General features: G+C 38.9%; 1 protein-coding gene across 1 annotated transcript in view; it reads right to left on the reverse strand.

Annotated features, from left to right (window-relative positions):
• The window catches only part of CRPPA (CDP-L-ribitol pyrophosphorylase A), a 49,445-nt gene that overhangs the window by 11,059 nt on the left and 24,931 nt on the right, over window positions 1-13,455 (reverse strand). The window contains exons 4-9 of the mRNA XM_070767320.1: window positions 12,862-12,966; window positions 10,050-10,095; window positions 4,495-4,592; window positions 4,034-4,123; window positions 3,016-3,108; window positions 674-796 (exon numbers count right to left, since the gene is read on the reverse strand). Coding sequence (XP_070623421.1) covers window positions 674-796; window positions 3,016-3,108; window positions 4,034-4,123; window positions 4,495-4,592; window positions 10,050-10,095; window positions 12,862-12,966 — 555 coding nt within the window. The remainder of the gene's footprint in view (window positions 1-673; window positions 797-3,015; window positions 3,109-4,033; window positions 4,124-4,494; window positions 4,593-10,049; window positions 10,096-12,861; window positions 12,967-13,455) is intronic.

The following is a 13,455-nucleotide window of genomic DNA, read 5'->3' on the forward strand; positions in this document are numbered from 1 at the left end:
TCCTGGGATCTTCTGTGGGTACATGAAGGTACATGTCAGAATTCAGGGCTTTGGAACTGAAAGATGTCTTACTCTCTCTGAGTTATGATAAGTTGCTAGCCACCTAATTCTCCTGTCACACTAACTGGTTTCCTGATGCATCAATGAAAATATTGTGGTGGCTAATATGATTGCTAGTAAAGCCAAATTTCCTGGTCTCCTGAGACCTCTACTACTAGGCTTTCCAAGATCTCTACTTATTAATTTTTTTCACCATCACACATTAGACTTTCACCTCCTGCTTATTCTATTTCTCCATTGCCTGCTTCTCTCCTATAATAACTCTAGGACTTTAGTATTTCTTATTCTTTTTTTCCCTTTTTTATTTATATTAATGGCTACTTGCCATCTCAATCACAGGCAGAAAAGCTTAAGCTTGTAGGAAGTATGGCTGAAAATTTTCTGTTCTCTCTCCCACTCCTTTATGTGATGCCCACTTAATGACTGGAGTTTGTGATGGTTACAGTGCCAGGATTGCTGTTGCTAAATGATGTGGTCATGTGATGACTTGATTTACAATTGCATTGTTTAGCAATGGAAATCCCAGTTGCAATTGCTGTCATAACCCGAGGATGACTTTTATGTTACAAAAAACTGATAGATTTTTTTTTCTCCCACTCATTGTAACACATACCTTTTTATACTGAATAAAAAGACCATAAAGTAAAATATTTTTCTTTTTGACTTCTTTTGCAAGTATAGTTAAACTTTCAATTTCACTGTTAAAAGGTATATTTTCTAAAGTACCCATGTTTACCTGCAAAAGAAACACAAATTATTAATTATCGGAAAAGTTTACATTTTTATAGATACAAAGGGAAAGATGATGATTGCTATTTAATAATTGATTAAATATTTTTCTCTGAACTCTTATTGCAATTTGTTTGCAATTGTTAGCATGCTAACCAGGGAATAAATACAAAGATTAGTCTATTTCTAAACAAACATGCATGACTGAATCCCATATCTTATCAGTTCTTTTATATTTTGTCCATTGCTTTTTGTATAGAATAAGAAATAAATTTTGTATAGAACAAGAAATAAAATAAAATATCCAACAAAATGAAAAAAACCTGTACTAGAAAATCTATAAATTTAAAAACCAAGTACAGTGGTCCCTCGATCATCGCGAGGGTTCCGTTCCAGGACCCCTCGCGATGATCGATTTGTCGCGAAGTAGCGGTGCGGAAGTAAAAACACCATCTGCGCATGCGCAGATGGTATTTTTATTTCCACCGCAGCAGCGAGGAGCCGAAGATTGGGTTTCCCCGCCGCCTCGCTGCTGCTGCTTGTCCGCGCGCGTGCCGCCCGCCCCCCCCCCGCGCTGTTGCTGGGGCCGCTTCTCAGCTGAGAAGCAGCCCTGGGGTTTCCCCCCGCGCGCGCGCGCGCCGCCCGCCCCCCCCGCGCTGTTGCTGGGGCCGCTTCTCAGCTGAGAAGCAGCCCTGGGGTTTCCCCCCCGCGCGCGCGCCGCCCGCCCCCCCACGCTGTTGCTGGGGCCGCTTCTCAGCTGAGAAGCAGCCCTGGGGTTTCCCCCGCGCGCGCGCCGCCCGCCCCCCCCGCGCTGTTGCTGGGGCCGCTTCTCAGCTGAGAAGCAGCCCTGGGGTTTCCCCGCGCGCGCGCGCGCGCCGCCCGCCCCCCCCGCGCTGTTGCTGGGGCCGCTTCTCAGCTGAGAAGCGGCCCTGGGGTTTCCCCCGCGCGCGCGCGCGCGCCGCCCGCCCCCCCCCGCGCTGTTGCTGGGGCCGCTTCTCAGCTGAGAAGCGGCCCTGGGGTTTCCCCGCGCGCGCGCGCGCGCCGCCCGCCCCCCCCGCGCTGTTGCTGGGGCCGCTTCTCAGCTGAGAAGCGGCCCTGGGGTTTCCCCGCGCGCACGCGCGCCGCCCGCCCCCCCGCGCTGTTGCTGGGGCTGCTTCTCAGCTGAGAAGCAGCCCTGGGGTTTCCCGCGCGCGCAGCGCGCGCCGCCCGCCCCCCCCGCGCTGTTGCTGGGGCCGCTTCTCAGCTGAGAAGCAGCCCTGGGGTTTCCCCGCGCGCGCCGCGCGCGCCGCCCGCCCCCCCCGCGCTGTTGCTGGGGCCGCTTCTCAGCTGAGAAGCGGCCCTGGGGTTTCCCCGCGCGCGCGCGCGCCGCCCGCCCCCCCCGCGCTGTTGCTGGGGCCGCTTCTCAGCTGAGAAGCGGCCCTGGGGTTTCCCCCGCGCGCGCGCGCGCGCCGCCCGCCCCCCCCGCGCTGGCGCGCCGCCCGCCCCCCCCGCGCTGTTGCTGGGGCCGCTTCTCAGCTGAGAAGCGGCCCTGGGGTTTCCCCGCGCGCGTGCGCGCCGCCCGCCCCCCCCGCGCTGTTGCTGGGGCCGCTTCTCAGCTGAGAAGCGGCCCTGGGGTTTCCCCGCGCGCGCGCGCGCGCCGCCCGCCCCCCCCGCGCTGTTGCTGGGGCCGCTTCTCAGCTGAGAAGCGGCCCTGGGGTTTCCCCGCGCACGCGCGCGCCGCCCACCCCCCCCGCGCTGTTGCTGGGGCCGCTTCTCAGCTGAGAAGCGGCCCTGGGGTTTCCCCCGCGCGCGCGCGCGCGCCGCCCGCCCCCCCGCGCTGTTGCTGGGGCCGCTTCTCAGCTGAGAAGCGGCCCTGGGGTTTCCCCGCGCGTGTGCCGCCCACCCGCCCACGCCGTTGCTCGCGCCTTACCGGGGCAAGAGGGGGAAGACCCAGGGAAGCCTCTGCCCGGCGGGGAAACTCCACCATCTACGCATGCATGGAAGGGCACGCATGCGCAGATGGTGGAGTTTACTTCCGGGTTGAAAACTCGCGATATAGCGTTTAGCGAAGATCGAGATCGCGAAACTCGAGGGACCACTGTAATTAGTTGAATAATTTTGGTTTCCTTTTGCAAGATCTTTTACTTGTTATCAAAGTCACAATAATTCAGAAAAATAGAATACTGATGTATTGCACCAGACTGATCAAATATTTTATAAGTTGACGAAAGAAACATTTTAACCTACCAAAATGAGAACAACAGGGTAGAAAACCGAAGCACCTGTGTTTTCAAGTTTGTCTACCAGCAATGAGAGTTCCTCAAAGCTAGGCAGTTTATTCTAACAAAAAAGAAATAAGATTCATTTTAGAAATCTGAGATATATCATGTTCTTTTTCTATTAGCAATATCGGAATTTCCATATGCTAAATCAGATCATGTACATACAGTACATACCTACAGTATATTAAATGTAAGATACTGTTAAGATTTAAATTTCTTTTTTTCCAAGCAAGTTTGGTACTCTTTTCTAGCCCTCCATATATCACTATATTATAAATTATTATCCTGTTTATAAAATATTATGCCCCTGTTTTCCCATTCTCTGTGCCATTCAGAGCCACAGATCAGAACAGCTGGAAAGAAACATAAAATGCAATCTTCTTAATATCATTGGTATAGTCAAAAAAATTAAGCATTCATATTAAAAACATGGCTCTTCAGCATCATTAACATACTACTTACATAGGATATAACATTGTTTTTAAGAGCAATTTGTTCAAAAAGTTTTTTTTAAGCTTCAAATAATTTGGATAATAAATTTTCCCAGGTAAGCAAAGTGCAAACTTGTGGGTTTTTTTAAAGCGCTAAAATTGCTAATAAATTTGTGATCTTCTCATATGTGGTGAATTAGTTCTGAAAGCATGTATTTTGAAAACTTAACATCTAGCTGCTACTGTTGTGCCAAACATTCTTAATTAATTCAGAATATATATTTCCAGTGCACAATGACTGTAACTAGTGCAAAAACAGTTTTTCCAATCATTTAAAAAGCGTTTTAAGTGCATAATTGCCTTGTTTCTAGTTTGAGAAAAATTCAGCTCAAAATATTTCCAAAATGATCAATACAGCTGATTTTTACCACATATATGGTGGTATAAAAGTAGAAGAAACATTTAACTAATACTATGTGGCTAAAATATTATTTTTAAAATTATGTAAGTGGTCTTCTCCATAAACTATTATTTACTTTCTGTAATACTTACTTTTATGCAAATAAAGTTGTAGTACTGTCCTAGCAAAATATTTTGTAGATTATCATTTTTATGAAGGGTGACTGCTACATTTTTAACATGCTGAAAAAAGAAATAGAAATTGTTTAATAAATTCCCTATTAAAACTTGTTAGTAATGAATTGCTAAAACTGCATGCCTCAACTGACATGCAAATTGTTTAATGAAGAATCCAGAGTATTAGTTAGGAAAAATAAAATATCACTATCACTATAATATCATCATTTTACAGACTGTTTTCTGACCAATATTTAATTCTTTATTAAACAAATGTATATAACCACCCAAAAGGAATGTAAGAAATATTACAGAAAACCTGTGAAATTTTAACCATGATAAAACCTAATAGAGGAGGTGATAAACATGTTGAACACAGAAAGTTATTGGCCAACAGCAACTTTTATATGTCTTTACATGTTGCTGAGAATACTCACTTTCACATGATTCTTCATTTTTTCATTAAGGAGAAATCCCACTTGTACTGCATCTTCCTTTATGTCAGTAATAATGCAAACTTCCTGTGATATAGTGTCTGGCAAAGACAATTTTTAAAAAACAAAGAAGAACAAAAAGATGGGGAAGATTAATTTTCTTTACTCATTTCCAGTTTCGTTTAGTCTATAAAATTACAGTATATATAGAAAACAGAATGTTGTTTATGACAACCATTAATATTAATGACATTTCCAGGCTTAAAATCTTGGCTAATCTTCTGAATTTTTATAATGGAAATATATTACAGATTGTTCATGATAAATTGTACAAAACAGTTCCAGGAGTCAAAATAATATCTGTTCTGGGTATGACTATTTGTCTTTCATTCATAAAACTGGCTGCTACTCCTGGATATTCACAAGACAGCTTTGTATTTCGCTAAGTTCAATTGGTTATTCACTTCCACATTAAAGAGATTCTATAACCTTATTTTGTAGTGGACATTTTTTTTAAAAAAAACCTATTTTTATATAGTAAGATATAAATGAGTTAAAAGAGTACAATAAAGTTGTTGGTTTTTCTTTTGTGTGCATCCAGTTGCAGATAAAAATAAGGAATTCAGTTGCTTTATTTAACACACAATATTATACTTATTCAATCATTCAAATACCACTCATTTTTAAGTTTTTGTAAACAGAAATTCTACTAGCTGTCCAATGATTATCCTGAATTATGCTATGTGTGAATAATAACTATTAATAAAGTCTTCCTACCACCCAAAAGTTTTAGAATCAAAATAAATGCATAAATCTTCCTTTGATAAGTAATTTATTAATTAAGGTGCTATCTGAACCTCTGGATAATCATCTTCTAAATTATTAAGTTAAAACACAGTAATTGGGACTAGGAACAACTACAGATAACATTAATGTAAAAGGAGCATGTTTATTTTAAGCATCATCATTTTGCTACATAGAAAAATGCTGACGAAGTGACAAGTCCAAGCAGGACATACAAAGTTATGTAGTGCCTGCTGGCAATTCCCTTGTGAACATAAGACTTAGTGCTTGATTTTAAAAAAGGTAAGCTGAAACTGGAATTCAGGAAGTCATATCATCATAAGAATTTGATCAGAGTTCCAAAAATATTAATTATTCGCCTAATTTTAAATATGCATTTTAGGGACTACCTTAAAGGCAGACTGAAATCTTTAAGCTTACATGTTTCAACTAGAGCTTCAAAGATATAGTTAGCCTGAGGCAAGAAATCCTTAAACAGATTCTTTCAGGATGTTTTTATGCTATCCAGGTTCTAACTACTTTTATAAATGAGTCATTCTAACTGCAGGATGAGGTTTCCCTATTTGCAGACTAATAATATAAGAAAAGGAGAGACATGCGCCACATTGTCTACACATCCAGCAAGTTGCTACCTGCTTTATTTTAAGTGCATTAAGACTTATTTTTATTAAATAAGTATTCTATTATTTTACAATCAACATTTTAAAAGAAATACAAAATCTAAAAAATGCATGATTATTATTGTGTATGCGTGTGGTGTCCTTAGCGTTCTCTGAACTTGGTTGTTTGCTTGCAAATGTTTCATTATCCAACTCTCCAAATCGTCATATATAAAACTGTTTGTTTTTCTTACCTACATCAGTGTTCAGTTTAATAGAATGGAATGTATTATCAACTGTTTATTCTGCCTACAGGAAAAAAACTTGATTTTTTTTTTTCCTGAAGCATTTGAAACTTATTTTATATTTGCATAGATAGGATTACATTTGTAATCAAAAGTATTAAATAGAACTCAAATAATTAAAAATAAGTGATACATTAATCTGTTCTAAATTATTTTAGGTCATCTATCTCCAGTTGACTTGATCAATTACTTTAAAGATTAATAGGATAAATTATAAGCTATTATTTTAAATTCCTGTAAAAATATCTATGCAAGCGTTCTGTTTAATATTTAGTTGTAATATTCATTTAACAAATATATAGGCATCCATATAACAGTAGAAATCTTAAGGAACAATTGAAAACACACACAAAAAACCATTTGAAATAAGCAAACAACCATTCCCAAAAAGCACTTGCATGCATCCATCCACCCCATTATGCCATTTACGAGCGATTTATAATTAAGACAAGTGAGTGCTAAAGCAAATATCAACATATTCTTCACTTTTCCTTGTTATGTTCCAGCTGAAGTTTCAAAATACCATATCTATCATAGTTTAGGATGCACTTTCCCCCCCCAAAAAAGGGTGAAAATCTGGATGCATCTTATACTCCAAATGTAGCCCCATTCACACACTTCGTGCGTTGCATCTACAGGTGGTTCCAGGTGACGGGAATCCTCACTTCCACACGGAGTCTGATTCTCGAAGCATCCCAGTGCGTTGAAAGCCGAGATTCCTCTCAAAAAGGCCCAATAGAGAGACAGCACACCAGTCCTCCTGGACCTGCCATTTCGTAAACATGCTACCGGACTTTGCAGCAAGCCCCTGCACCTTTGCTGCCTTGGTTAGAGTCTGATTCCTAAAGCAGCCCAGGGAATGGCATTGAAAGCCTTTTAAATGAAAGCATTTTCAGATGGCAGATCCCCCTCTCCAATTGCAAAAATGGTGCCTGAAATGTAAGGATTGTAGAGAGAAGTGTTTCCAGTTGACAGATTCCCCCTCTCCAAAAATGGAGGAAAATCTGGTAGCTGGAAACTCTTTCCTCTATGTGTCTCATGTTTCAGGCACCAGATTCCCCCTCTCCGGTTGCAAAAAAGGTGCCTGAAATGCTAGGATCACAGAGGAAACCGTTTCCAGCTGGAAGATTCCCCCTCTCCAAAAACAGAGGGGAATCTACTAGCTGGAATCTCTTTCCTCTATGATATTCATGTTTTAGGCACCCTTTCTGCAATTGGAGAGGGGGATCTGCCATCTTGAAACTCTTTTGTTTTAAAGGCTTTCAATGCAATTCCCTGGGCTGCCTCTGGGAGCAGGCTCCGACCAAGGCAGCAAAGGCGCAGGGGCTTGCTGGAAAGGATGATAGTATGTTTATGAAATGGCAGGTCCAGGAGGATTGACATGCTGCCTATTGAGCCTTGCTGCAAGAAATGGCAATAGCACTTAGACTTATGTACCATTTCGTGGTGCTTTAGAGCCCTCTCTAAGCGGTTTACAGAGTCAGCATGTTACCCCCAACAATCCAGGTCCTCATTTTACTGACCTCGGAAGTTTAAGTTTAAGTTTAAGTTTAATCAGATTTGTATGCCGCCCCTCTCCGCAGACTCGGGGCGGCTAGATAGGAAGGATAGAAGGCTGAATCAACCTTGAGCCTGGTGAGATTCGAGCTGTCAAATTGCAGGCAGCCAGAAGTCAGCAGAAGTAGCCTGCAGTTCTACACTCTAACCACTGCACCACTGTGGTTCTTTTATGGGAAAATGAAAGCTCAGCTTTCAATGTCTACGACTATAGATAAGAAGATTGGGACATTTAGGGAGTGGAGCCAAGTCTGTATTCTTCCTCCATGAAAATCATACCCCATCCCACCCACTCCAATTAAATTCCATCCCAATTTTTGCAGGGGGAAAAATGTGAACAGATTCATAATAAAACAGAAAGTCTGATTAAAGATTTGAAGAATATGCGCTTTAAGGAAAGGAAGCTTTTATTGGGAAATTCAGTTAGTCACCTTATACAAGAAAATTGACCACTTCCATAGCAGAAACCTGAGATTGTGGATTCTGGAAAACAGCTGCTATTAATATGTTTTATTAATAATACAAAAACACAGAAGATTATACAATCATATATGACTACTTGTAATTTCTTATTCACTTCACATTTCTGTAATTTTAGAAAGCAAAATTTATTTTTATTGTTAGAACAGATAAAAAGATCTGTCTGCTCGTTATCAAACTCCGAGTGGAAGAGAAGACCCCCTAATCCTGATGCTGGTAGGCAGAATTCTTTTTTTTCTTGTTTTCCTTCCCTCAAATTAAGGTGCATCTTATATTCCGGTGCATCTCATACTCCAAAAAATACAGTAGATTGCAACCTTATTATTTTTCATACTTATTACAACAGCCAATTATTTTTGCTTATGCAAAAGATTTGATACATATTCTCATTTTAATTTGTCTATAATATAAAACATTATCATTAATATGTGAGATCCATCGTTATCAATGAATATTCAGTTTGGATCCAGATTTAATATGATTCAATCAATAGACTTCTTTAGTGACTAAAAATTTCATTGTTGAATGATGACCATAAAGCACATGTAATTATCTAGCAAATTCAAAACTAGATAGATAATTTGATCCCAGAAACACATAGCATTTACTACATTGACTAATCTTAAAGGAAACTAATTACCATATGTATCTTTCATATGAATAATTAATATATGCTTTTCAATAATATAGTTGATATATAGTTCTATATACACAATATAGAACTACATATAATATATAATATAGTTCAAGTTAATGTAGAATTACCGTATTTTTCGCTGTATAAGACACACCCATGTATAAGATGCACCTAGATTTTAGAGGAGGAAAACAAGGAAAAAAGTATTTTGAACCAAATGGTGTAGTATTATATTGTTTAATAAAATATCATCAGTGTAGCAGAATACTTTTTACAAGCATGTATACTTTTTAAAACCATGTACACTTTTTACAAACTTCAAACTTGACAGCTTCAAGATTTGTGAGCTTCAATTCCCAGAATTCCTCCACCAGTCATGCTAGCTCAGAAATGGAAATTGAAGTCCACAAACCTTAAACTTGCCAGATTTGAAGACCCTTGCATTCCTAACCTCTAACTCAGGGGTCTTCAAACTAGACAGCTTTAAGACAAGTCTTGAAGATAGACCAATGGGGTTCACAAGCAAGGGACATTAATGCCCACATTGTTCCTAGGGCTGTCTTTTTGACTGCTTAAGAATGAGCTATTATGACTCTGGAACTGGAAAGGCTGCTTGCCTACACAATGGAAATGTTGAAAAACAAATTAACTGACTACAAGAAGTCTCCAAGGCAGGAGGGAGTACTGTAGTTAATACATCAATTCCTCACTCACTCACACACATACACATACACACAAATCCCACCTGCTCTGCCTGCAAGAGTTCAGCATCCTAAAACTACCAAGCGCTTTCAATATTCTGATATTGAACAATTCATGTTTCAGGTATTTCTGTGAATGAATGAATGAATGAATGAATGAATGAATGAATGAATGAATAACTATCATTCAACAGCTATTCACGCTCACTGACCATTTCCCACTGATGTAACATATTAAGCAAAACTTACATTCTACAACAACCCTCAGTGATTAGTATATTTTTAGACTTACCAAATATAATTATAGAAATATTTTATTCCTAACTAGTGTTCTTTTTATAGGCAGGAATGTCTCTCCTTATTTATAAAGCAGTCTTGGGTAGAAAGAATGATAAGATTACAAAAAAGAATTGGTGACTGTGTCCAATGCCTAGAAGAAAATATGTAAATTGCAGAAACAAGGAAAAGCACATACCTTTGATTAAACAATCAGCTGCAAAAAGATCCCACTTGTAAGTTACCTAAAGGATAAATAAGATTTTCTGTAGCAATCAATATATTAATTTATAACTGCAACAGAAAAGTGTCCAAAAGCAACTGTTTATAGTATAAGTAAACACCTCCAAGAATTTATTAATCTTATATTTCTAAAAGATTTAAGATTTTGCAGCATTTAAAATCTATTGAATATTAATTTTAATACCTTGTAAAGAAGTACGTATTTCATTTAATAATACTATTTGTTATAATTTACAATTAATAAAGTAATTATAATTCATTCAGTAACAGATATATATCTGAAATTTATACTTAATTAGTATTATTTCAAATTTAATGACAATGGGAGGATCATAACATGTCTTAGGACATCACAAAAAGGACACTATAAAAGAGACATAAATAAAAGCAAAATTAAAACAGAGTAAAAAGTAAAAGGACATAATAAAAACAGAGTTAAAAATGCAATCTAAAAGGTGGAAAGAATGCCCTATATAGATGTGCGCCAATGAGATTTGATTGCTATCTGACCACAGCAGAGGCAGCCATCCAGTACTGTTAAATATTACTCTTAAGTCCTCAGATTAGAACTAAGGAGCAAACTTAGGTCTTAATACTTGACACATTAAATTCAAGCCTGAAGACTGCCTTATTGGGTGCTGCATTCAGGGCTACTGAACAAAATTCTAGGAAATTCAACTGAAGCTTCATAACCTTAATTTAAGGTTTATATATGAGCCAAGATGTACCCCACATAACCCCAGTTCTATTGCGTCTGTAATGTAATTTGCCTATGGAATTTAGTTATTAATTGTGTGTTCTTTTGGGGAGCTGAAGTGGCATAATTTGCTTTGCCGGTAATATCATCTACAAGTGTTTAGGTTTTCAACATTTTTTTCCTTTAATAGAAAGGCCAATAAAACCAATTCAATATAAATTTATAAAATGGGACAATTAATATACAGTAGTACTCGCTGTAGACCAGTGGATTTGAAAGTTCATGTTAGTAATTCTTTCAACTATAATATTTAACCAAATAGCTTAACAAGAATGAAAAGGCCATTCTACCAATCTTGCTTTTTTTCTCCTGCCAAACTGGATGCACAATGCATGATAACGATTATTTTCCTATTTTCCTATTTTTGCCAATCAAATGCCAATACTACATGTTTAGTTGAACTGTCCAATCATCAGCAGAGGGGGGGGAAAAAGTGTAATTACTTTTCTTATTTGCAGCTATAGCAGCAATATTCGAGTAGTGAGACTAGGAAACTATCCCCTTTCTCTAATGGAACTCCTAAAGACTATACAGTGAAACCTCTACTTAATAATGCCTCTACTTAAGAACATTTCTAGATAAGAACCGGATGTTCAAGATTTTTTTGCCTCTACTTAAGAACGATTATCTACTTAAGAACCCGAGCCCAGAAAAATTTCCCAGGAAATTTGAGAGTGGCACAAAGGCCTGGCCAGTTTCCTGCCATTCCCCCTTTAATCCCGACCATCTTGGGCTTTTCTGGACTGCCAGAAGAGCCTTAAGGAGGCTTTGGCAGTCCAGAGCGAACAAAGCATTTTCCTTGTCTCTGGGCGCTTGTAGAGGGAATAAACCACTTTGCTGTGGTGACTCCCTCGCGCTGCCTCTCACACCTGGCGGAAGGTTGCCTCATGGAGCGTTTGAGCATGAAAAGGCAAAAGGGAGCGCTTCGCCCCGGCCAGATCAACTCGGCTTCAGCCAAACCAAGGAGTCACCACAGTGAAGGAAAGGCACTGGTTACAAAGCGAGTGAGCGAGAGGGGAGCCCTTCAACATGGGAAGGAAGAGGCAGCAGGTAGCAGCAGCAGCAGCAGCCTTTCGGTCAAAGGAGCGGGAGGTTCCTCCATCTCGCCGGCCTGGGTTTCTCTCTCTGGCGCAGTGTATGGTAGGCAGCCTCGTGCCAGGTGTATTGGAGGCGCGTACTCCTCCTCTCCATCCCTCTTTCTTTTTTTAAAGTCTTAATGTTTTTGACCTTTTTGATTCCCCTCACCTCACCTTCTTCCTTCATCAGCGCCTGTTCTCCTCTTCTTCTTCCTCCTCCTCCCACCCAAATTCCGAGCTTTTGTTTCTTTCCTAATGGATTTGCACGCATTATCTGCTTTTACATTGATTCCTATGGGAAAAATTGCTTCTACTTAAGAACTTTTTTACTTAAGAACCTGGTCACGGAACTGTAATTCATTTCCTTTCTTCTTCCAAATCAGATATATAATTAAAAGAAACATGAAAGCTAACCTCGCAGGCCATGAATTTATGTGTAGTTTATAATCTATGAAATATTGTCTGATAACTGCTCCAGAAAATTATAATTTCTTATAATGTGCATTTTTATATGAACTCCAAAGTTGATATTGCAAAGTTGATATTGCATAGATTAAAATATAAAGAAATTTTTCTTGTTGTTATCCCTCAAACCAGAAGGATAAAGATCCAACCCATCCGCTGTGTGATATTTTTGATCTATTATCTTTTCTACCTGCCATGTTTGATATTTCCAGAATATTTTCCACTCTTCTCTATGCTTTCTCTTTCAAGATGTTTAAATGTTACTACTGATGGTCTTCTACTGAAATATTTTATTAAATATAAGCATTATTTATTAAACAACATAATCAATGTATTAAATTTAGTAAGATGGCAAAATGTTTTTATTATAATTAATGCTATTAACACCTAGACATTAACACCCTGTAAAAAAAGTCAGTATCATGAGAAAATGTTTCACTATTAATAAGCAGCAACAGCAATGTCCTTACTTTCCATAGATCAGGGGGTCCTTCAATGAGTTTAGCATTTATTTTACTATATTTTAGAGCTAGATGTAAACATTCTGTTCCATAATCCAGATCATAGTCACTGCACTGGAGAAAAAAAAACCAACCAAATTATAGAATATTTTTAAAATAAAATATATCATTTAAAATATGGCATGGGATCTTCAACGGATATACAGAATAGATTGTATGTAAATGTTTCGTTAATCTTTTAAGAATGTTGCTACAAACACAATATCTTCACCCTTCTTGGAAAAAAAGGTAAATTCTGTAGTTTTTCAAATATTTTTTAGAATCATACAGCAGTTTTTAACTCTGTGTATGTACACTTAAATGTTCCCTATTATAATGGTAACAATTTTAATTGCTGAGCTATCATTTTGAAATCCAACCTCCTCTTTTTGCTTCACAACTATAACTTTGCTTAAGTCAAATATTTAATAATATAATGTCTCAACGTATCAGGATACAAATGCAACTTAATGACTAATTGCTTAACAACCATTAAAATCTCCCTTAAAATATATACATAAATGTAATGTTAAAATAAAATAAAATAAATAATGTTAATGACTT

Source organism: Erythrolamprus reginae, chromosome Z (assembly GCF_031021105.1).
Source record: "Erythrolamprus reginae isolate rEryReg1 chromosome Z, rEryReg1.hap1, whole genome shotgun sequence".
NCBI lineage: Eukaryota > Metazoa > Chordata > Lepidosauria > Squamata > Dipsadidae > Erythrolamprus > Erythrolamprus reginae.